The sequence below is a fragment of the Tenrec ecaudatus genome, chromosome 2, assembly GCF_050624435.1.
Source record: "Tenrec ecaudatus isolate mTenEca1 chromosome 2, mTenEca1.hap1, whole genome shotgun sequence".
NCBI lineage: Eukaryota > Metazoa > Chordata > Mammalia > Afrosoricida > Tenrecidae > Tenrec > Tenrec ecaudatus.
The window spans coordinates 173,212,955-173,238,444 of NC_134531.1; the positions used below are offsets into that span (position 1 = coordinate 173,212,955).

The 25,490-nt window shown below is 36.5% G+C and overlaps 1 protein-coding gene across 3 annotated transcripts in view; it reads right to left on the minus strand.

Moving 5' to 3' along the window:
- GABRB2 (gamma-aminobutyric acid type A receptor subunit beta2) overlaps positions 1 to 25,490 on the minus strand; it is a 272,105-nt gene that overhangs the window by 166,705 nt on the left and 79,910 nt on the right. For all 3 annotated transcript variants that reach the window (XM_075543185.1, XM_075543183.1, XM_075543184.1), the window contains exon 4: positions 11,844 to 12,064. In XM_075543185.1, the coding sequence (XP_075399300.1) occupies positions 11,844 to 12,064 (221 nt within the window). The remainder of the gene's footprint in view (positions 1 to 11,843; positions 12,065 to 25,490) is intronic.

A 25,490-nucleotide genomic window follows, 5' to 3' on the forward strand; every position in this document is an offset into this window, starting at 1 on the left:
AGAACTAAGAGACAGAGGGTATTTATAGAGGTCTAAATACAGGCATATACATATGTAAATATATTTATATAGCATGGTGGGGAAATATATTTACATGCATGTAATTGTAGATTTAGTAGTAAGGCAGCAGATGGACATTTACCTCCACTCAAGTACTTTCTAAATGTAAGAACACGTTGTTCTAATAAATTGGCTTTCCAAGTTGCACACCCTCCCGACATGATCACTGAAGGCAAATGTGTGCATAAGCAAATGTGGTGAAGAAAGCTGATGGTACCTGGCTACCAAAAGATATATCATCTGGGGTCTAAAAGACTGGAAGATAAACAAGTGGTCATCTAGCTCAGAAGCAACAAACCCACATGAAAGAAGCACACCAGCCTGTGTGATCATGAGATGTAGAAGGTACCAGGTATCAGACATCAAAGAACAAAAAAAATATCAGTAGGTGCCCACCTTCCCAATATGATCACTGAAGACAAATGTGTACATAAGCAAATATGAAGAAAGCTGATGGTGCCCGGCTATCAAAAGATATAGCGTCTGGGGTCTTAACGGCTTGAAGATAAACAAGCGGCCAAATAGCTGAGAGCAACAAAGTCCACATGGAAGAAGCACACCAACCTGTGTCCAATAGGTGTTCGAAGGGATCAGGTATTAGGCACCAAAGAGCAAAAAATCATATCATTGTAAATGAGGCTAAGTACAGAGTAGAGAACCAAAGCCCATCTGTAGGCAACTGGACACCTCCTTACTGAAGGATTGTGGAGAGGAATGAGCCAGTCAGGGTGCAGGGTAGCAATGATGAAACATACAACTTTCCTCTAGTTCTTAAATGCTTCCTACCCCCACTATCATGTTCCCAATTCTACCTTTAAAATCTGGCTATACTAGGGGATGTACATTGGCACAGATAGGAACTGGAAGGAGGGAATCCAGGACAGACGATCCCTTCAGGACCAGCGGTGAGAGTGGTGATACCTGGAGGGTAGAGGGAAGGTGGGGTAGAAAGAGGGAATCGATTACAAGGATCTTCATATAACCTTCTCCGTGGGGGATGGACAACAGAATTGTGGGTGAAGGGAGACATCAGACAGTGTAACATACGACAAAATAATAATAATTTATGAATTAGGAAGGGTTCATGAGGGAGACGGTAGTGCAGAGGGAGGGGCAAAAATGAGGAGCTGATATTAAGGACTCAAGTAGAAATTAAATGTTTTGAGAATGATGATGGCAACAAATGTACAAATGTGCTTGACACAATGAATGTATGTATGGATTGTGATAAGAATTGAACGAGCCCCCAATAAAATGATTTTTTAAAAAGGCTGTCAACCATTGTTAATTCACGTTGACAAGCCTTTTTTTATACTCACACATAAGTATTTCATTTTTGCTGTTAAGATCAATCAGACTTTTCCCCAAATGATGAATGCAGAGTTAAGAGCACTGAAACATGTTTTTCTTTGTACTGCTGAAAAATTTGGCAAGGGACATTGGTGATAGTTGTAAATCATGCTTAATATAATTAGTGACACTGAATTGCATATGTGAATAATATTGAATTATATATATTTTTACCACAGTTAAAAAGAAATAGATATTGCTGTATGTACCATGAGGTTGGAGTTATATAGATATTTTAATAATATATAGTATATGTATATGTACACATGCATAGCGTATATATACATACACTGTATATTAGGAAAATAACAGGATGATGGTACTTTAGGATATAAAATTAACATCCAGAAAGCATTTAAATGAAGTTATATGAACCACAAGTTGAGTATAAATATGTATCAACTCATTGAATCTAATCAGTGTTTTCTTTTTTAAGTAAATAATCTGAATTATAGCTTCCTAAAAGTATTTTTAATCATAATATAAATACCAATCCAAATCTAGTTTTAACCTGGTAATACTTGTACTAGTTCATTAATAGAAATTCCATTTCATCTGTTATTGTTCCTTAAAGATTTCTGAAAATTGTTTGATGGGTCAAGTTTATTTTTGAATAAAATAGAGTTTAGCTATTTGAAATATGTGCTTTAAAAGTTGCTAGGAGCTCTTCTGCCTCAAAGGAAGCCTGGTGTTTCCATAGGTTAATAGTTGGGCTGCAAACTGCTACGTTTGGGCTACAAACCCACCTGGAGAGAAAGGTGAGATGTTCTCTTCCTGAAGCGATGTAACAGTGTTAGAAACCTCTGGAGCAGCTCCTATCGTCCATTGCCTCAATGAACTGGCATCCACTTGATGACAGTAGGTGGTGCTGCCTCATCCACTAAAATGTCTATTGTTTAGCTCCATAGTTGGATGTGTCCCAAGAAAACACCATCTTTCCAACCAGCCATGTCTCTTGTTGAAAACCAATCCATTCCTATTCCATCAATTCTAACGTATTGCCCATTTGGTTTTCTTGATGTAACATTGATATCACCCAGTATTTTTATTTTTTCCACCTCAGGGGACCTTGAATCACCAAACTTTAGTTTAATAGCCAACTATGAACTGTTTGCTCAACCCAAAAAAAACTTCTTGACATTGAATCAATTTTGACTAATAACATTATAATAAAAATTGTTTGTAGATTGGGGCTTATGATTATCATTGCTACATTTTTGTTGTTGTTTTTCCAGAGCAATGATCTATGTCATACTTCACAGTTTTTTAAAGGTTGAAATTAAATAATTTCATTCTTTTCTATGCATCTATTCATTACACGCCAAATAGCATTGATCATTTACTCCCTATTAATTATTGTTGTGCAATTCCAAAAGATAAATATAAATAATGTTACATTAATTTGTAATCAATACACAGGATGACTGGATTGGTTTTTTGTTTTTGTTTTTATAGAAGAAATCTAATACTCAAGGTTCACTAAGAAAGTGACAAAGTTCAATAGAAAACCAGAATTTCATTGTCAATATCCTTCAAAAGAAAATTGATTGTGTTACCCAGTTGCATGTATTCTTAGATGTCTGTACTACATTAGAGCATTGTTCCTCGTTATCTGTGAAATTATCAATCTGAAAGGCAATGAAAGAACCGAGAGTAAGTTGCTAACCCATGCTGTAGAAATGAGGAAATAAAGGGAAATGAGGCTTTTCAACTGTAGACTTACAGTACTACCTAAAAATAGGTATGCCATATTTCTTCATTTCTACCTTTATCTTGTGAGTATTCTATAAGGGCATGTACCTTAATGCAACATGATAAGCTTGTACTATCCTCAAAGTTCCTTCCCTTACTATCTGAGCAAAATACATCAGCCGAACTAAACTTAGCGATCCTGCTCAATGCAGATCAGAAGCTATGGGCAGGAACTTGCAAGAGTAGCATCCTAAGGTTATCAAGTTTTCAGCAGAAGCGCTTTAGTCACCTGTCTCTGGATTATGGTTTATTCTTACTGTCTGTGGTCTTGGATCCTGGCCACAGATTTGCACATCTTCCAATATAAGATGACCTCACTATACCTAGCATGTGCTGAATACAGGCCATACCTTACCTCGGAGAGATTTTTAAAAATCTAATATTTTGACCACAAACTTTTAAACTAGGATATTTCCTAGACAATAGGGCCAGAGATTTCTTGTTTAACCATACCTTATTAATTTGTAAGATTATTATTTTCCCTATATGCAGTTAACTTGAAATTACAACACAATGAACATATTTACGCACACACTTGCTGATATACAACAAAGGTTGCAGCCTTCAGTATGAATTACTACAACTCAATGCAAAGAAAGCCAGAATCCTCACAACTGGACAAATAACTAACATCCTGGTAAATGGAGAAAAGATAGATGTTGTCAAGGGCTTTATCTTGCTTGGATCCACAAAGCTCCTGGAAGCAGCAGTCAAGAAGTCAAATGATGCATTGCCTTGGATTAATCTGCTGCACAAGACCTCCAAAAGGTGTAGGAAAGGAAGGATATTGCTTTGAGGATTATGCTATGTCTGTCCAAAGCAATGGTATTCTTAATCACCTCATATGTATGTACAAGTTGGACATAGATTAAATAAGACATAAGAAGAATCAATACATTTTAATTATGGTGCTGGGGAAGAATTTTGAAAATACCCTGGACTGCTACAAGAACCAGCAGATCCGTCTTAGAAGAAGTACAGTTAGAATGCGCCTTAGAAATAAGGATTACAATACTTCATCTCACATACTTTGGACATATTATCAGGAGAGATCAATCCCTGAAAATGGATATCATGCTTGGTAAAGAAGAGGGGTAGTAGAGAGAGGAAAGGCTTTGACAACATGGATTGAGACCGTGGCTGTGACTATGGGTTTAAACATAACAATGGTTGTGAGTATAGTGCAGCACCAGGCAGGTTTTCTTTTCCTGTTGTCCACAGGTTTGCTACGAGTCAGAAACAACTTGATGGCACCTAACAATAACAAATATGCACCATTGATGCCCACAGGTACTACTACTTTGCTGACTTCTTTCTCTATTTGACTATAATATCTGAAAATGTCTTTAGAGAAGCCCTTTAAAAGGAGAGGGAAAAAACCTTATGATGCTGTGAATGATCCTTCCTCCAATCTTCATGCTTTTCAGTAGAAGCACAGGTTAAGTTATTTGCATTTGACTTGGACTCATAAGAGCTTCAGCTCAGAGGACTTGCCCATCCAAATCCGTTGGTCACTGTCTGGATATTTAAAACTTTCTCTGTCGTGTACTTCCATACTCAGATCTTCATCAGCACCTTTCAACCTGCCTTTTTCAAACGAATGAACTGCCAAAGCATTTACCCTGATTTGTCTATGGCGCTATTACCTCCATGAAAAATATTTTCCTTAGTAACTAGGAGTGTATGAAGCTCAGGCTTGAATATATTCTGGTGGTTGAAGACTTGCGTCTAGTATTCTTTAAAGTCCTTTTTATGACTCAATAAAAAGTCTATATGTCTTTTTCCCACTTTGACAATGACAAAGGAGCATTCAAGAATGACAAAAGCATGATTTATGTATTAAGAAGGTTACGCTTTCCTGTACACAAGTTTATTTCTTAACAGTGACTCAAAAAACTCAGACTCATAGTCAACAAGTTGATTCAAACTCATTAGGTACCCTACAAGACAGAGTACACCACTCCATAAAGTTTCAGAGACTAAATCTTTATGGGGTCAAACAACTTAAGCTTTCTCCCACAGAAGACTGGTGGATTTGAACCACAATTAATGTGACTAACCCAGGCTTAACCTATTAAGTCACCAGGCTCTTTAAAGAGGACTAGCTATTGAATTAACTTTATTACTATTTCACATTATCTAAGAATAGGAAGGAGCAAGGTAACCTTCTTACTATCTTGTCAGCAGAGGAAAATATTAGGGGCAGAAAACCAAAATAAACCATACTCACTGTATTAAGGTAGCAGATGGACATTAGGCATCTACTCAAGTACTCCCTCAATACAAGAACACTTTGTTCTATTAAACTGGCATTTCATGATGCTCACCTTCCCGACAAGATCACTGAAGACAAAGCAGGTACATAAACAAATATGGCGAAGAAAGCTGATGGTGCCTGGTTATCAAAAGATACAGCATATGGGGTCTTAAAGGCTTGAAGATAAACAAGCGGCCATCTAGCTGAGAAGCAACAAAGCCCACATGGAAGAAGCACACCAGCCTGTGTGATAATGAGGTATTGAAGGGATCAGGGACCAGGCATCAAAGAACAAAAAAATCATATCATTGTGAATGAGGGAGAATGCGGAGTGGAGACCCAAAGCCCATCTGTAGGCAATTGGACATCCCCTTATAGAAGGGTTACAGGGAGGAGACAAGCCAGACAGGGTGTAGTATAGCGCCAATGAAACGTACTACTTTCCTCTAGTTCTTTAATGCTTCCCACCCCCTGCGCCCAATATCATGATACCAATTCTATCTTACAAATCTGACTAAACCAGAGCAAGTACACTGATACAGATAAGAGCTGGAAACACAGGAAATCAAGGACATATAAACCCCACAGGCCTGATATTGAGAGTAGTGATACCAGGAGGGAAAGGGGAAGGGGACGGTGTGGTAGAAAGGGGAAACTGATTACAATGATCTACATATAAACCCCTCCCTGGCGGACGGACAACAGAAAAGTGGGTGAAGAGAGACATCAGACAGTGTAAGACATAAATAAAAAAATAATAATAATTTATAAATTATCAAGAGTTCATGAGGGGTGAAATGTATGGGAGGGAGGGGTGGGGAAATGAGTTGCTGATACCAAAGGCTCAAGTAGAAAGAAAATGTTTTGAAAACGATGAGGGCAACAAATGTACAAATGTGCCTGACACAAGGAATGTATGCATGGATTGTGATGAGTTGATTTTTTAAAAAACAACCATACCCACTGCCATTGAGTAGATGCTGACTTACACCATCTTTATAGGATAAAGTAGAACTGCCCCCTATGAGTTTCTGAGACTAACTCATTAGAAGAGTCGAAAATCTCATCTGTATCCTACAGAAGTGCTGGTGTTTCAAACTGCTGACCTTGCAGGTAGCAGCCAAAGGCAGAACCACAATGCATTTAGAATCAGAAGGGGCGGCTAAATAACCAGAATCAACCTTGGCAATGTTAATTTGAATACAATGTTTCATAAAATTTTCCATTGCATGTGAAAAAATATCTAGTCTACATTAAACTGACAACTAAGAAACTAAGGGAAGGTCTGAACACTCATGATTTCATATTTAATTTCACATTCAGATGGACAAACAACTGGAAGGGAGAACAATCACAACTGATGAGTCTGCTCTTTCCAGAAATGTTAATTTTGTACATGCCAGATATGTACAGGAAACTGCACATTTTGTCAACAGCCCTTACTGGAAGTGGGAATAAAACGTGAATTTTTTCTCGGGTTGTGAGTTAAAGGTACAGTGATGATAACCAATCGGTCTGAATGATGAGAATCAGCATCCGACACTTTATCTGATTAATGGCTTGATGGTATAAAGACACCAATTCATCATCCACACGGGCCCTTCCTTTCCTGCTATATTACAGCTTAAATCATGAGCACTTGTTTGCTGAAGACTACAATATGCTGTGGGAGACCTAAATCCATTTTGAGACTGAGAGAAATTTACCTTCCATTGAGTTCAGACAGCGTTTGCGTTGAAAGTGGATTACTATGACTTTCTTGGTTGGCCGGAGGTGGGGGTGGGGTAGGGTGGGGACAGTTTCACCTTAAAGAATTTGTTAGGTGCCTCCTTAATGAAAATTGGAGTATCAGGGTCTGGTGGTCAGGAGTCATACCCCAACCAATGTGAAATAGTAACCAATGAGGTGGGAAGGCCCAAGTGCAAACCTATAAACTTTTCTAATCTTAATATGTACCTATCCCAATCAGGGTTCCTTTCTAGATTGTCTTGGTCTTGCCCGAGACAGTGATGAATTGACCTACTGTTAATCATGACTTTGTTGCCATTCCCTTTTTTTCCACATTCTATACAATAGTCATATGACTGCAAATTCTGGGGACACCATTATGGCCTCATGCTGATGGTCTCTTTTATCCAAATAATGTCTTTGTCTTGTCTTCATCCTGTTGAAGATTTAATAATACGAAAACCAGTGCCATCGGCATGGGGTCGATTTTGACTATTTAACTATGATGACTCTGTAGGCGCAGATTGAACTTCCTCTGTGAGGTTTTGAGACTGTAACTCTTATGGGAGTAGAAAACCTAATCTTTCTCCAGAAGAGCGGTTGGTGCTTTTGAACCACTGACCTTGTGGATTACAGCCCAACTCATATTCACTCTACCACAAGGGCTCCTGAAGATTTAGTAGAGGTCTTTATGAAATACATTTGAATTTAGGTTTTTGTTATTTTTCCCCTTAGAACACTTCTTAAATTCAGACAGTCTGATTATTTGAATGTTCTTATCCACTTAACATTGTATTTGTGCATTCATAAGTCTTTTCACAAACTTTTGTTGAGTTGTTAGTTATGGTATTTGTGCTTTGTCATGCTAGTTAATCAAAGAAGAAAATGGTACATTAGCTGCCCTCAAGGTAGTTATCAAAAGGAAGCCAGAAGGATCCAACCTGATTAAATCATTTGATGCACAAATGCATCAAGCACTCAGTCTAATGCTTAGTCAGGAAACACCTATTGTGAGTTCCCCTGCCCCTTCTCTGTTCAATGTGTAACTAATTCTTCATGGATTTCCTTCTGTCCTCTTCGAGGCCTTCTGGAAGATTCTTGCATTTCTTCAGACTAAACTTTTAAAATGCTAACTGCAGAAGCTGCTTCCCGCCTCCTCTCTATTGACCACACGGTCTCTCAGTCAAGCAGACCTTCGCAATTACATGTTTCTGTAATACATTCCAAGTGATAGGCTAGCCTGTTTGCTGTTAGGTGCCTTCAGGTGGTTCTGACAAATAGCGACCCTCTGTGTAATAGAAGGGACCATTGCCCAGTTCTGCACCATCCCCACAATTGTTCTGATATGTGAGCCACGGATGCAGCCTCTGTCTCAATCCATCTCATTAAGGGTTTTCTTCTTTTTTCATGCATCTCCACTTTACCAAGCATGATATCCTTCTCCAAGGCCTTGTTTCTCCTGATAATATGCCCAAGGTATGAGACAAAGTTTAGCCACCCTCGCATCAAAGGAACATTCTGACTATAATTCTTCCAAGACAGATTTATTTGTTCTTTTGGAAGTCCATGCTACTTTCCGTATCCTCCACCAACACCATGCTATTGCATGGTATTAGGTCAAATACATCAGTATTTGGTCTTTCATTTCAGTGTTCATTTTTTACATATCTATGAGGCAACTGAAAAGAACATGGCTTAGGTCAGGTGCACCTTAGTCCTCAAAGTAACACCTTGCTTTTCAACAATTTAAAGTGGTCTTGTTAAGCAGTTTAGGTCTTCTTTTTATTGAATTGTAATCTATACTGAAGTCTTCAATCTTTGATCTTCATCAACATGTCCTTCAAGACTTCCTCACTTTCAGATAGCAAGGTTGTGAGGTTGTTAATAAGGCTTCCTTCAATCTTGATGTCTTTCTCTGTTCACACAATTGTCTCGTAACCCATGTACAGGTTTCAAATGACTATACTTAACATTTTCTGGAATTTCTAGTCTTCTCAAGGCCATCCATGCTGTGGAACCACACAGTCAAATATCTTTTTATGTAGTCAATGAAACACAAGTAAACATGTTTCTGGTATACACTGCTTTCAGTCAAGATCCATCTGACATGAGCAATGATAGGCATTGCTAATCCATGATTATGAGTAAGTTTGAGTGTCTTCTAACATCGTCTTTAATATATTATTTTCTTTCTTGTGTTTTTAGTGACCTTTTGCTTTCTTTGCATATGTTGTCCTTGATGTCCGCCAATTGCTCATCAAATCTTCTGACATTGGTATTGAATACATCAATCCTGTTCTTGAGATTTTCTTAACATTTGGATGAGATATTCTCATATGTTGGCTTATGTGGACTTGTTTAAATTTTCTTCAACGTCAATCTGAGCTATATATGGGAAATTTACTGTTTGTTCCACAGTCTATCCCTGGCCTGGTCTTAGTTTCTGTGGCTGAATTTGTCCATCACCTCTTCCCTCAGATGTAGTCAATTTGATTTCTGTATATGCCACCTGGGAAAATTCATTTGCATAGCAGCCTTTTGTGTTGCTGAAAAAAAGCTTTTTTTGATGAAGAAATGTTGGATCATGTAAAAATTTATCCCAGCTATTACCAAAGCCATATTTTCCCACTACTGTTCCTTCCTTCTATTTCCAATATTTTCCTTCCTGTTTTCTAGCCAATAATTACCAATGTATCTCGGCTGTATGGTTGATTTATTCCAGACTGAAGACATTTACAGAATTCTTCTACTTCATCAATAAGTCTGGGAATTGGTGCATATATTTGAATATTGGATTGATTGGATATTTGTGGTTTAGAATAGATATAATCCTAACACTGAAATTATACTTTAAGAGAGACTTTTGAATATCCTTTTAGATTATGTATGGCTGTACGTATGGCTCTTTCTTCCTTATTTTCTAAGAAATGGATGTGAGCAATGCTTGAGTCAAAGCTATCATGAATCTCTTGTATCTAATATACAAGTATGTGCTCATTTCTCTGCCTGTTCCTCTCTCTTGTCCCCTCTTTCAGTAACCAAATACCATTGTCTTTGCAAATATGATATTTAAACAAAGAATCTGGTATTAATGCTATACCAGGTTCACTGAATAAAGATAAGGAAAATGAGATGTATATAACAGATAAAAATGTTAGAAATTGTGTTAGTCTGGGTTGACTTGAGAAACAAATCCAGACACCCATATGTGTATAAAAAAGAGCTTGATATAGAAGAACAATTATATATTGACAAAACATCCCAGCCCTGTCCAGATCAAGACCACAGTCCAATATTAACCCCTATATCTGATACCAGCATATAAATTTCTCTTCAGACATGAACCACACATGCAATGATGCTGAATACAGGAAGACCACAGGCCAGTGGGTAGAAAGTCTTGTGGATGCAGAGGCAGTGGAAGACTCTCAGCCCACGTGGCAGGGGTCTCCACGTGGCGTCTCCAGGTCTAGGGCTCTAGCTCTATCAGTGTAGTTCAGAGTCTTCTCAGCAGGAAGACAAGCAGAGAACAAAGTCTGGCCTCCAGTAAGATATTCATCTCAGTGCCTCCAAATGAGGCCATCATGCTGTAGCCTGATTGACAGACTAAACTCCACCCTTCACCTTTAAAAGTCCCAAATTGACACCAGATTACGTAACTATCATAGAAGTGTAATCGATAAAATTCCTAGCCCCACATCTTACTTTTTTTGTGATCCCGGACAAAATTCAATTCCTTTATGTGAAAGGTAAGATCCTAGAAGCTCCTATTTTAGAGGCTTGTGGTAAGGAATGTCTATGCTAATGAATGAAGCACTTTGCTCAATAATGTATAACCTTATTTATAATATGATCATGGTCAAGCCAAACAATCATGTAACGTTATAAAACAGAATACAACTATTTTAAAGACTCAGAAATTAGAATATTTGAAAATATTTAGAAATCTCTACTCTGGTGTAGAACCTAACCCCCTTCCATATGGCTGATTCAGACTCATCCACAACCTATCGCGAGTGCTCGAGACAGAATAATCTTTCTCTCACAGAGAGGTCTGTGGGTTTTAACCATGTTTTGGGAATAAGATAGGTATAAAATTAGTTCCCCCTCCCCCAGAGAACCATCTATTGCTTCTAATACATACTATACTTTAAAAGGAAAAAAAATATTTTCATTCTTTCTATTCCAAATAGCAGAATCCCACAAGTCTTCTGACATCAGCAATATGCTTGTGTTAATTCACCATTCATCAACACAAGATAACTACTTTATGCATTTGCGAGTCTGATTGCTCCTTGGAGAGTGAGAGGGCACAGTAAGTTTTCATCTCATCCAAGGACTGTGGCCCGATTCAGGCAGCTTGAGAGCAATATAAGAGTGCATCTGTCATTCTGGGAAGTTATATTTTTTCTATTTTAATGAAGACCCACATCTCAACTCTTTCTATATTACATATCCCTACTCTTTAAAGAAAGCAGCTTTCAGATCAGCAATGTGTGTTAGAAGATAAGTCAGAAAAATAGCCCTGGCTGGGCCTTAAGTCCTTTGTCACCATGCTGCCTTGTATTGGAATGGAAGTTGGACTGTTTTTAAGCAGACTTGAAAGAGGTTAAAAGAAAACAGCACAATGCCCCCTCCAATAAAACAATTAACTAGTTTTTTCATGAAAATTTCCATTTTAAAATTCTGTACAGACCTGAGGCCATAAAGGACAGTCCCGTCTGGATGCAGGCGGATCATTCGGTTTTTCACAGTCACTCCATGCACAAATGACTTCTTATCATTCAGGAAGTAGGTATCAGGCACCCAGAGCTGGTCTGCCACTCTATTGTCCAGTGTCAGGTTTAAAGGTATCACGTTATAGGAGAGTCTCTTATCTCTCCAGGCTTGCTGAAAGTACATTGTCAAGGTATAATCCTAGGAAAGTAAGAAAGAAAAAAAAGGTGTTATTTTGTAACCAGAAGGGTTTGAAATATAAACAAATTTCTCTATGTTCATATAAAAATAACTTGCCCTAATAACATGATCAAAGTGTGCTAGTCTTATAAAAAAAACTACTGCTTGTTTTACTATCTATTAGCTTCTCATATCATATCCCAAGAGCCATGGTAGGTACTTCAAATGCTGGGATAAAGTGTTTATGTCTACATGAAGTTTACCAGGAAAAAATATGTGAAATAATGATCTATGTGTTTCCCAAAATTGCATACATGTCATCAATCAGAATGGAAACAATCCTGGAAAGGAAGAGCCTCAATGAGAAAAGTGAGCCTCATCTCAGTGAAAGCAGCAACGGTCTCAGTCAGCAAGATTTGCGAGGATGGCATCTGAGGCCACCTATTTCAGTGTGTGTGTGTGTGTGTGTGTGTGTGTGTGTGTGTGTGTGTGTAAGTAAAAGGAAAGGGAACTGTCACATCAAGCCCATAGCTTCATTTATTGATCCATTGATTATTCATTTAGTTAATGTTTATTTCATATCTAGTATGTAATAGGTGCTGTTTACTTGATATAAAAGTAGTAATTTATATTAAAAGGATTGATACATGAACCAAAGAATGTCAAATATGCCATATTCTATGAAGCATATAAAAACAAGATGTGATATTTAGCTGGAATGGTTACACAAAAACAACAACTTAGAAACAGCGTTTGTGATTACACGTAAAGACCCCAAACCATTGAATATATGGGAAGAATCTTCCAAGCTGAGGGAAATAGTCCACGTAGTACAAACAGTCTATGCAGTTGCCATGTGTGAAAACAGAAAATAGACTCTCCTCCAAGAGGCAAGTGACATTTGGTGCAAGTGGAAATAGAGCGATAAGAAAATTTGACCTCATACAATTCACTCATGCTTAGTGAATGTGCATATGAAATAATTTGTTACATACTGTTTCATTCCTTGTAGTATTTATTGTGAGCCTTTGTAAATGACATTCTTAATACGTGTAAGCTTCCAGGACAGTTGATCTTTATTGTTAAACAGACTTAAGTTTAGTATAATTAAATTCACACACACACACACATACACCAGGAGAAATAATAAAACTAAAGATTTAAAACAATAATAACTTTTATCAAACAAAAACATCAAAATATGAAGGCATTGCTTTCTTAACATATTCAATACCCTTCCAAAAAAGGTGCTGCCATTCCTCTAGCCATTCTCAGAAGATGTCTAGTCTGATGAACAGCAGGTTGAAGTGTGTTTTATTGACTATGCCGACATTTGACTATGTGATCATAAAAAAAAACTATGGATAAACTTGAGAAGAATAATTCCAAACATTTCATTGTCTTATGAAATTTGTACATGGATGAAGAGGTAGTTGTGCAAACAGAACAAAGAAATAGTGCATAGTTTAAAATAAGGAAAGTGGCGCATTAGGAGTGTATCCTTTCACCATAATTTTCAAACTGTATGTTGAGCAAATCATCATAGAAGACTGATTATATGAAGAAGAACTCAGCATCCGAATTGGAGGAAGACTTATTATCAACCTGTAATGACACAACCCTGCTTGCTGAAAGTGGGGAGGACTGGAAGCGCTTGCTGATGAAGATAGAGGGTCGCAGCCTTCAGTGTGAATGACAACTTAATGTAAGGAAGACCGAAATCTATGTAAGTTAATACACAGGTAACATCATGACAAATGGAGAAAAGATTGCAAATTTCAAGGATTTTGTCTTGCTTGGATCCACAATCAATGCTCATGAAAGCAGCAGTTAAAAGATCAAATAATGCATTGCATTAGATAAACCAACTACACAAGTCCTCCTTAGACTATGACAAAGCAAGGATGTTACCTTCAGGACTATGTTGCACCTGACTAGAGAAGACCGGAGAAGAATCAATGCATTTGAACTGTGGTGCTGGAGAAGACTATTGAAAGTGCCATGGACTTCTATAAGGATGAACAGGTTATGTCTTGGAAGAAATGGAGCCAGAGTGTTCCTCAGAGGCAAGAATGGCAAGACTTTGTCTTTCATACTTTGCACATGTTGTCAAGAGAGATCAGTCCCTGGTGATGGACATCATGCTTGTAAAGTGGAGGGACAGTGAAAAAGAGGAAGGCTCGTCTTGAGATGGATGGACACAGTGGCTGCCCCAATGGACTTGGGCATAGGAACCATAATGAAGACAAAGGACCAGACAGTTTCCTGCTGTTGGGCGTAGCAGTAAGTAGCTATGAAGTGGAACTGATGCGATGGCACCTAAGAGCAACAACAAATGACATTTTTGACATCTTTGAGAGACTCAAACAGTGGTCCTTTGAAATGATCTTTGAGTTTGGGGAGCAAAAAGAAGTTAGAAGAGCTAGATTCATGCAATAGGTGGTTGAGGGGAAGCTGGCTAATGAAATTCTCCTAGGAAAACCCTTTTGCCCTCAAAGAATGAGCAAGTGCAGGGCATGGATGAAAAAATTCCTGAGAGTAACTTTTTTAGATATTTTCCCCCACCAATGTAGTTTTCATTTTTGAAATTTCTTAATAATCCCCAAAATATTTGAGGAAAAGAGCAAGAAGTTTACTTATTCATTGCAGTTAAGTGCCCTGAAACCTGTTGTGACTCATAATGGCCTTGTTTACAGTAGAATGAAGCACTATCTAGTCATGTGTCATCCTCACAATTGTTACCTCTGAGTTCATTGTTACTGGATATTTGACCAAGGCACCAGGCCGTTTGATCTAAGGAATGTTTCTGCTGTAAGCATTGATCTAGCCCCTTTGAACTCCGAAAACGAGCAGTCACTATAGCCTTCTGAACTGACCTCTCTGTTTGAATTCATCTTTGAAGTATTTTAACTTTTCTTAAGATGCTTGATCCATAAAAAAAAGGTTGTTTCATACAGGACAGAATTCATATAAACTTCTCACAAATCTTCAATAATTTGGGAAGGTGTCAATTTCAGTTTTGTTTAAACAGTATCAGTCCTGAACTGAAAATATTTTTTTATGTAGAACAAAAAAGGATCATTTTCTTTTGAAGGCATCCTCATGTCACCAAGAGTAGTATATATATACAACTACTCACTGATAGTACAGGGACTTTTAAAATAAGTACTTTTATTGGGAGCACTTACATCTCTTATCACAATCCAGACATTCATCCATTGTCAAGCACATTTGTACATATGTTGCCATCATTATTTTCAAAGCATTTTCTTTCTATTTGAGTCCTTGGTATCGCTCCTCATTTTCCCCTCCCTCTTTCATTAACCCTTGATAAGTTATAGATTATTATTTTCATATCTTATATCATCCTCTGACACCCTTCACCAATTTTCCTGTTGTTCATCCCGCTGGGAGGGAGTTAGATGCTGATACTTGTGATCAATGCCCCCTTTCTGCCCCCACCCTCCCCATATCCTCCTGGTATCTCTACTCTCATTGTTGGCCCTGAGGGCTTTATCTAGCCTGGATTCCCTGTGTTGCGGGCTCTTATCTGTAGCAGTGTACATGTTCTGGTCTAGTCAGATTTATAAGGAAGAATTGAGGTCATGATAGTGGGCGGGGAACAACTAAAGAACAAGAGAAAAGTTGTGTTTTATCAGTGCTACACTGCACCCTGACTAGCTCCTCTCTTCCTTGTGACCCTTCTGTGAGGGGATGTCCAATTGTCTACAGATGGGCGTTGGGTCTCCATTCCTCCCCTGCCCTCCCCCAGCCCACTAACATGGATATGATTTTGTTCTGGGTCTTAGATGCCTGATATCTTATCCCATTGGCACATAAGGCACATAACATGTCTTACTTGGAATACATCAGTGAACATATGAACTGGAATCCTAATACCAATTCTTTGTAGCTTACCCCTATACATATATCTATATTGCATTTTAGGATAACATATATGTTAATATGTACTAATCTCTCAGACTTATCTCGGTTTTACTTTCAAAACTAAGGGTTACTGTGTAGTGAACATTCATTTGGAGGTTCCTGCTCCACGATCTCTCACCTCTGCTGTCAGTTGCTGTCGAGTCAGCTATAACTCATAGTGGCTATGTATAATCGAATTAAAGGCTTCCTGACCCTGTGTGATCTACATAACTGGTATGTTTGCGTCAATTGCTTTGGCCATTGTGACAATCTGCTACATTGAGGAGCCTTGGCTTCAAACCAAAGGCATTAGTTCAAAACCATCAGCCTCTCTGTGGGAGAAAGATGAGACTGTCTACTCCCATAAAGTTTACGGTCCCAGAAATTAAGAGGTGCAGCTATACTCCGTTCCAGAGGGTTTCTAGAAGTCTGAATCAATGAGGTGGTGGGCGGGAGGGAGGTCTCATTGAGAGTTTTACTCCTTTTCATTGACCCACTTCTTTCCAAAACTTGACCTTCTATGCTAGTGATGGTTTTTCCTGATAAAGGGTCCAAAGTCCAGTAGCCAAAGTTGAAAGAATAATTCTTGTTGTTTTTCTTTTAACACTTATTTTTTCTTTCTTCTCACAATCTAGAATCTATTCAATATTTCTTACCAACACATAGTTTGCACCTGTCAATTATTTTATGAGTGTACATTTACATAGGTTCTCTGTGCTTCTGTTCTATTAACTATAAATGGGTCCTTTAATAGATTTCTGATCTAACCTAAAGATTATTATGAGAATTAAATGTATAACTAAAATGCAATCTGTAAGCTATGAAAAGCTATATATTATGAACAAACCATTTAAATGCATAATGTGACAACATTTATTATCCATTTGAAGCCTTTGGGTACAATGTAATTTCTCTCTCACCCTCATTTGAATGACTAAATGAAGGACCAAATATGCATTTGAAAAGAATAATTACAAGTCTATTTTAAAATCAGAGTTCACACTGCCCTACTTAAGGATTTTTCATAAATTAGAACCATGCATCCATCATCTCAGCAACCTGAGAGCCTCATAGAGTGCCTGGGGCACAAATAGGGACTGACTCGGAACTAATGGATATCCAATCATATGATTTTTGCAAATACCTGTTTTTTTGTGTGTAAAATACAGATAAATGGTTTATTCATTTTTTCAACCTGTGCTGGAATACTGGGGTTTTTTAGATTGGTTGTATAAATTGAAACTGAAATTGTGGGGATATTTTTGGGTTTGTTCTATTGTTAAAAAACATGAACACAAAAACCAAAAATTCCTCTAAAAAGAAATCAAGTATGTTTCCTGGTATTACAAACATATAAATATTGACTTCATTCAGAAATCACCATAGAACATTTTAAATTAAAAATCTGACTTCTAACAAGATTTATTCATAGTTTATAGGAATTTCAAATAATCACAGGTGCAGTTTTTATCATTAGAGTCCTAGGTGCATACTGATTTATGATGTGGGTTGCTAACCACAGACAGTTTGAAGCCAAGAGCAGCTCCAGTGGACAAAGAGGAGGCTTATTCTGCCTGCAAAAATCAGCATTCTCAGAAACCCACAGGGGCAGTCTCCCCTGTCCTATGTCGTGCTTGGAGTCAGGATCGACTTGGAGCCAGTGAGTTTGGTTTTAGTTGGACTCTTTTTTAAAAATAACTTGTCTGACAATCTTTGAAGTAGCTTTGTGATTTATAATAAAAGTTCATGAAGAGAATAGGCATGTATTATATAACTCAAAAAACAGCCCAGATACATTGTTTGCATGTTTTTCTGTTACAAATACTTTGAATTAGGACATGATAAACAAAACAGGTAATCAATATTGTGGCCGTGTGAACACATTTAGTGAACACAATGATTTCTGATTTTTGGAGCTAACATGGGAAATTTGATTATTATTCTTATTAGAAGATGAAGCCATTTAAGCTGCGTTTGGAGGAGAGAATACTGCTTTTAAGGTGCTGGAGTTTATCGATCAACTATGATGAGATTGTACCCCAGATTTGATATTCTCCTTGGGGCCATAAAGACACTCATAATGTTATATGCCAGGTCACATGTTAACTGTGTACTTGTCAGTAATGCAGTGCCTGCTAAGAAATGCTTCCAGACAAACTGTGTGATTCTGCAAACTGTCACTTCAATGTTCATCTCATTTATTTTTAAATTGCCCATCATGGCACTGTCAAGAAGGAAGAAGTTCCCGAATCCAAATAGATGATATTTGGATAAAAGAAACATGTGCCCCAGAGTTTTAAAATGTTTTAAACTTGGGTATCGACAGCATTATCCATTACATTCATCCAACCCCACCTGCCAACTCAGACTCATTATCAGGCAAAGTGAGCTTTGACTAGCACTAGACTAGCAGAATTAAAGCCACTTGACTTCCAAACTTAGAAAATGGAGTGTGCCCACTTCTCTCATTGATCCTGGCAATAAACTGACAAGAATTATGTGCAAATACATTTAGACTATGCAGAATGATGATTGCATGTGGTTTGGATGGGAATATAATTGTGAATGAAAATTACTTCAAATGTTCCTTTTTAAGAAATCCTTCTGTTGTCCCTTTAAAACAACACACGCACACACACACACACGCACACATTTGCAATTAACATACAGTCACCCAAGGCAAGGCAATTAGAAGGACAGGGAAAAAGGGTGACCAACTTGAAATGAGTACAAGAAGTAAATGTTTAGAAATTGATTGTGATGCTTGAACAATTTTATGTATATAATTGAAAGATTACATTGATTCATATGTGAAGTATAGTCCAATACAAATATAATATACATATATGCATATACCTAAATAATGGAGAGTTATAACATGTCTCTGGATATAGAAAGTTTAATATTATTACATGTTTTTCTCCTCAAACTGATCTAAAGATTCAATTCCAATCAAAATGTGAGCAATTTTATAGCTATTGGAACATGAATACTAAAATTTATATGAAAAGCAAAGAGAGTAAAATAGTCTAAGAAAAGGAAAAGAAAAAAATTTTGGAGTCCTCACAGTACGTGATCTTAAAATGTAGTACTAAGCTACACTAAGATAACGTTATATTTCAAGATAATAAAACTTAATTCAATATAAGAGTTAATGAAAGACCTAGACACAAATATGTCCTATTGATATCTGATAAAGGTACAAAGTCAGTAGATTAGGAAAACCACAATGTTTTCAACAAATGCAAGTGAATTAACGAGATTATCTCTCATGAAATAGAAAAAAAAGTGACCTTCAACCCTGCTTCACAAGTTAAGCAAAAATTAACTCAATGTTAATCACATGAGGGTAAGTCAAGAAGTATTGTTCCTGTGGTTCCAGTTTCTACATACATGTGTTTATTCCAAATGAAACATGTCTAAACATGTTTTGAATCCAATGAAAGCCTCTAGACAAGTTCTCAGTAATATACTTGTCTTAGTCTTGTTACAGTATCTTAAAAAAAAAAAAGGTACAATCTAAACACTGGCTCCTGAGGGAATGGGCTTGACTTGTTCAATTCTGGGCAGAGAGGTCTGCTCAGAAGTTACGGTGAATGTTTGGGGGGATTCCCAAGGAATAATATTGATACATTTTCCAAGAGACAGGGAAATCCTGGGGATATATGATGAAAACTTTGAAAAATGAAAACTGAATTAGTAGTGAACTAGAAAAATTATATGGAATACTATTTTTCCATCACAATATATTCTTCAAGTGTAGAAGTGAAGTAAGATCTGTTCTAAGATAATTTTGTTGGAAACTTTGTCCCACTCTTGTGACAACCTTGGTCTCGGCCCCTCCTGCTTCTCTTATTCGTTCCCCAAACTCGAAGAGCATTAGGAAAAGTGTGGTGTGATTCCTTGAGAAGGTAGAACTCCTATTGTGATGTGATGACAATGTTAGCGACGCGAAGGCACTGCCTTCAGAACTCTATCGACTTAGATGGGGAGACACTGAGAAATAATGACGTCATATTGAGATACATTTTCAGTAAATGTTTCTATACATTATGTAGCAGTGCTTTTTTTTGTTTACCTTATATATAAAAGGTAAAGCTCAAAACTGAAAAACCGAGGGGCAAATTACATAGAAGAAAATAATGTGTGGCCTTGTGTTAGGCAAATACTTCATAGCTACAATACTAAAAGAAATTAAATGAAAGGAAAAAAGATAAACTTTAACAAACTTAGAAATTTTGTTCCATGAAAAACACTATTAAGAAGATAAAAACACAAACAACAGAGATGAAGCATTTGCAAATCATGTATTTGATAAAGAATGCATATATAAACTTTATATATAAGGACATAAATAACTCTTGAAGTTCATCATACACCCCTACTAAAAGCAGGTAAAAGAGATTAATAAACCCTTAACCAAAAAAGAAAAACCCTTAACCAAAGATCATAAACAAATGGAAAATAAGCAAATGAAATGATGCTGATATCATTAGTCATTTAACAAAACAAATAAAAGGCACAACAAGATCTATTGCACATCCCTTAGAAAAGCTAAATTGCAGAGCAAGAGAACTCTTCTATGCAGGTAGAAATACAAAATGGTTAGTTCTTTGGAAAAGAGTTATTTTTTTTAAGTTAGCATGCATTTGGCATGTGACCTAACAATCCTATTTCTGTATGCAGATGTTTATAGCCACTATATATTAATTTCCAAAACTGTAAATCAATTGACTTATCCTTACTTCATGAAGACATACACAAACCACAATGCTTCAATGAAACAAAATAATACTCAGAAATAAAATGAATGACATTGATGTATGCAAGATCATCAGTGAGTTTCAAACACAGAAAATTAAATCAGAGAAGACATATTCAAAAGGATGTATGAATGGTTCCATTTATATGACCTTCTGGAAAATGTATATTATATGGACAGATTGCAGATTAGTGGCTGCCTGGAATGGGAAATAGGAGAGGGCTTGATGACCTGAAGCCAGCAGGAAGTAATATTGGGAGGTGAAAGGACTGTCATGTCAAAAGTTTAGGTGTTTGCCAAAATTCATAGAATTCTTTTAGGGCAGTAAAATAAATTATTTTTCATTGTAATCAGGAAGAAGCAAGTTTGTGAAAAGTGATATTCTGATATATATCTACTTAACTAAGAAGATTAATTTTTCACCCCACCCTTCATTTATTCCTATTTTCCTAAATACTTATGTACCCACTTTCACTTATCAACAGTAAGTTCCAAATATTTAGGTTCCAAATAGTAGATTGTTATATGAAAACTGGTGCTATATGAAAATGGAGGATGAATTCATCATTACTTAGTGTCTAAATCACATCATTACATAGCTAGCAAATCACGTCATTAAATCTGAGAATCGTGACCCAGACTGGAACACAACCTGAACCATCACGGCTAGAATTGCGCTTGCTCGCCCTTTGATGTGCTTTAATTCAGGAGGTAGGTTGCTAATGCGCAGATAGTCTGATATTGTACTGTTGTCCTTAATGTGAAATCTCAAATAAGCGATAGTCAATAAGTGAGGAGTAAGCGTAGTTTTATTCTATGAAGATTTCTTTCTTTCTCATCTATAGAGCTTCCCTTTCTTCTTTCAAAACACGGCTATGTGTGTGTGGAAAAGTATAAATATAATCATGTCTTTTTCCCTAATAGTTCTTAGTTGCAGGGGTGAAATGGCATAGAGGAATGTTGATTTAGCATATTATTGGTCTCTCATCAAAGACACTGCAGTTCAATTTTAATAGTTAGAGTTTAATGCTTATATACATTGGTCATAGGGCATGGGCTATTTAATTTGGGCTACCTAAACTTATTAAAACGAAACTTTCAAAGCTTTCAAAATTACTGATATTATCACAATCCATACATATACATACATCAATTGTATAAAGCACATCCATACATTCCCTGCCCCAATCATTCTCAAGGCATTTGCTCTCCACTTAAGCCCCTTGCATCAGGTCCACCTTTTTTTCCCCCTCCCTCCCCTCTCCCACCTTCCTCATGTGCCCTTGGTAATTTATACATCGTTATTTTGTCATATCTTGCCCTATCCGGAGTCTCCCTCCCCCCCTTCTCTGCTGTCCCTCTCCCAGGGAAGAGGTCACATGTGGATCCTTGTAATCAGTTCCCCCTTTCCAACCCACTCACCCTCTACTCTCCCAGCATCGTCCCTCACACCCTTGGTCCTGAAGGTATCATCCACCCTGGATTCCCTGTACCTCCAGCCCTCATATGTACCAGTGTACAGCCTCTGTCCTATCCAGCCCTGCAAGGTAGAATTCGGATCATGCCCTCATATGTACAATTTATACAGTTGATGTATGTATATGTATGAACTGTGATAAGAGTTGTATGAGCCCCTAATAAATTGTTAAAATAAAAAAATTACTGATATTATGCTAAAATCTTGAGCTTTAATTCTAAATCTTGTTTGTTGAAGTCTTTTAGATTTGTCTAAATAGACTAGTCTCCAAATTCAGATGTTTTGTGAAAATAACTTCATCTGCTGTCATATATTTATAATATTGTCAAAAGAAAATATCCACCTTCATTATCATCACTTTTTGGTGAAAGAACAACTGAGTATAATATTCTATCATTTTTCTATTAATTTATGTGGATAGAAACTTAGGATTTGCATTGAGCTTCTTGCTCCCGGCTTTTGTAAACCAGGCCTAAGACTTTTAAGGCTGAAAAATCTGTGATTTAAAAACTATGAGGGCAAGTTTAATTTAATTTAGATGGATTGAAAATTTCATGTTAATAAAACTCCATAATTGTTTGTTCACTGTAGCACATTTATAGCTTTTATTATCACTCTGGGTATGGTCTTTTAATTTAGAATTTTATATTAAAAAAGGATACCAGAAGACCACATTAGAAAAGATTAAATTGTTAAATTAATTCCATAATTTAAAACTTTTGGTGGTGTTCCCCATGGGAGGCAAGACATGAAATCTAATGTAGATGCTAACATATAAAATAGCAAGAGTTACCGATGCACACTAAGTACATAGAAACCAAATAATACCTTAGAAAGATTTTAAAATACCATAAATACATTTTCAACATCAAAGTCTATTATGTGGTTAAATGCAAAGAATGTCAGTCAATACTTAAAGGCAATATTTAGCATGTTCTTCATAAATGGTTCGAACTGCAATTGCTTGTTACCACAATGAATATTTATGTATGTGTATATTTATATATCATCAAGTAGACTCTAACAGGATGCCTCCAAAGATACAGAGTAGAGCTGTCCCATGACATTTATAGCATTGTAATCTCAACCAAGCAGAACACTGCTGTGATGCTACAGGGTAGGTCTCAACACCAATTGTTAAGTTAATGGACAAGACAAAATGTTGGCCCTAACCGAGAAAACTGATTTCCCACTAAATTGTACTAGTTTATGGTGAATATTTTGGATAATGTGTGTACAATATTTCCAATGTGCATATTGTTGGAAAGTATATTTGCATTTTTAAGAATGTTTATAAAAACAGTCAGTAAGATTTGACAGTTTTACTTCCTAATATTATCAAATATGCCTTGCTTCCATTATGACTGAGAATCTGGCTTAAGACATGACCATTTAAAAATTATTACAATGTCAATATTTTTGTCACCTAGTATCCAATCCTTACCCAACAGTATTTCTGGATGGTTTTAAAAACATAAAGCAGATCATACGTCTTCCTAGCTTAAAGTGTTCTAATAATTTTTATTGTAGTTAGAATAAAATCCAAAGACTCAACAAATTTTCCCCCTTTCTATCTCTTGTAGCTATTTCCTATTTCCTTTTTCCTCCCTCACTTAACTCACTAAGCCCCTTCACTCTGGCCTTTTGTCTATTCTTCAACTATTCCAATAATAATTTACCAATTAAAAACTTTGTATTGATGATTAATTAACTGGAAAGTTTGTTTGTACATGTGGTTGGATTCTATTTGGCACTCAGTCCAAACTTACCGAGTAGCAACTTCCCTACCCAAATTATACCCAACTCTGATATCCCTATCTCATCTCTTGGCTTATTATGTTCATAGTACTATTATTTTACATCAACTATTTGTTTATATCTATAGGTTTACACTTTGTCTCTAGGATAAATTCTATGAAAATAAAGAATTTATTCTGAGCTGATCAACACTGTATCTTCATGGTTAAAAGAAATGCATCTCTTGAAAAGTGATGAAATATGGATGGAAAAAATGCATGGATACTTATTTCCCCAGAATACCCATTGTTGCAAGCGTTGTAAAAGGTAAATTTTGGAAAACTTAAAGTTAATAAATCTAAAATTATAAAACAATAATACAAATATATAATGTGAATATAATATAATAATGTAATATAATGACATTATAAAAATTTACTGACATAAGCATATGTCCTTCATATATATTAATTCATTCATGTATGTACATTATAAGAGAGACAGGGAAGATACAGTGCAGTGGGCATTAAATGCAAATAGATACTTCTCTTTTTTTCTTTCTGAACTCTTTATACATAAAAAAATGTGATTTTAGGACACATTCAGATTTTACAAAGTGTATACATTATTTAATGCCCTTTATTAGTATCTGGGTTATACTGACTGGAATCTTGTCTAATCTATAGCAATATAGGCTCAAAATATTATTTTATCAATATTTTATCCAGATAATTAGCATCATACCATAATTCGCTTTCTATTTCTATTTACTGCTTTCTTACCTTGCATGTTTATTTTAATCAGGATTTATTAGCAGTTTAATTTCATTGAAAATCATATAGTTAAGACAACCTAAACTTGAATTCTTGCTCTAACATTTAATAATGTGATTTCTGATTAGTTACTTTCTATATCTTTGTTCTTCATTGATAAAACTGGATAATAATAGTAACTACCTTTTGGGGATATATATATTTTTTTCAACCATTTTTAATAAGCATTCAAAAGGCCTCAAGTACCTTACAAGTATCTTTATAACTACTTCCCTAACTTCCTGACTTTGTTCCTTCATCTGAAATTAATGAATTCCAATAGAAGATATGGTCCTTGTTTGAGAATCACAGCAGTTCTTAGATACGATGCCACAAATTGGAACCAATTTGGCAGCACCTAACAGCAACATTGAGGATTCGTAGTGGCATGATGTCCTTTTCCAGGAACTGGTCTCTCCTGACAATATGTCCAATGTATCTAAGTCTCACCATCCTTGCCTCTAAGCACTCTGGGCTTACTTCTGAGACAGATTGCTTTGTCTTTTTGTCAGCCCATGGCACTTTCACTCTTCTTCTCCAGCACCACAATGCTCTTCTCTAGTCTTTCTTATTTAGTTGTCAAAGCTTCTCCAATTCTACCAGTGAAGGCCCAGAGCTGAGCAGGAGTTCTTGAGAAGCACATAACTTATCCATCTAAAGCACAGGAAACTCAAAGAATGCAAACATCTTCACAAAGTGGTTTCTGCATTCCAATCCTCTTTATTGTCCGCA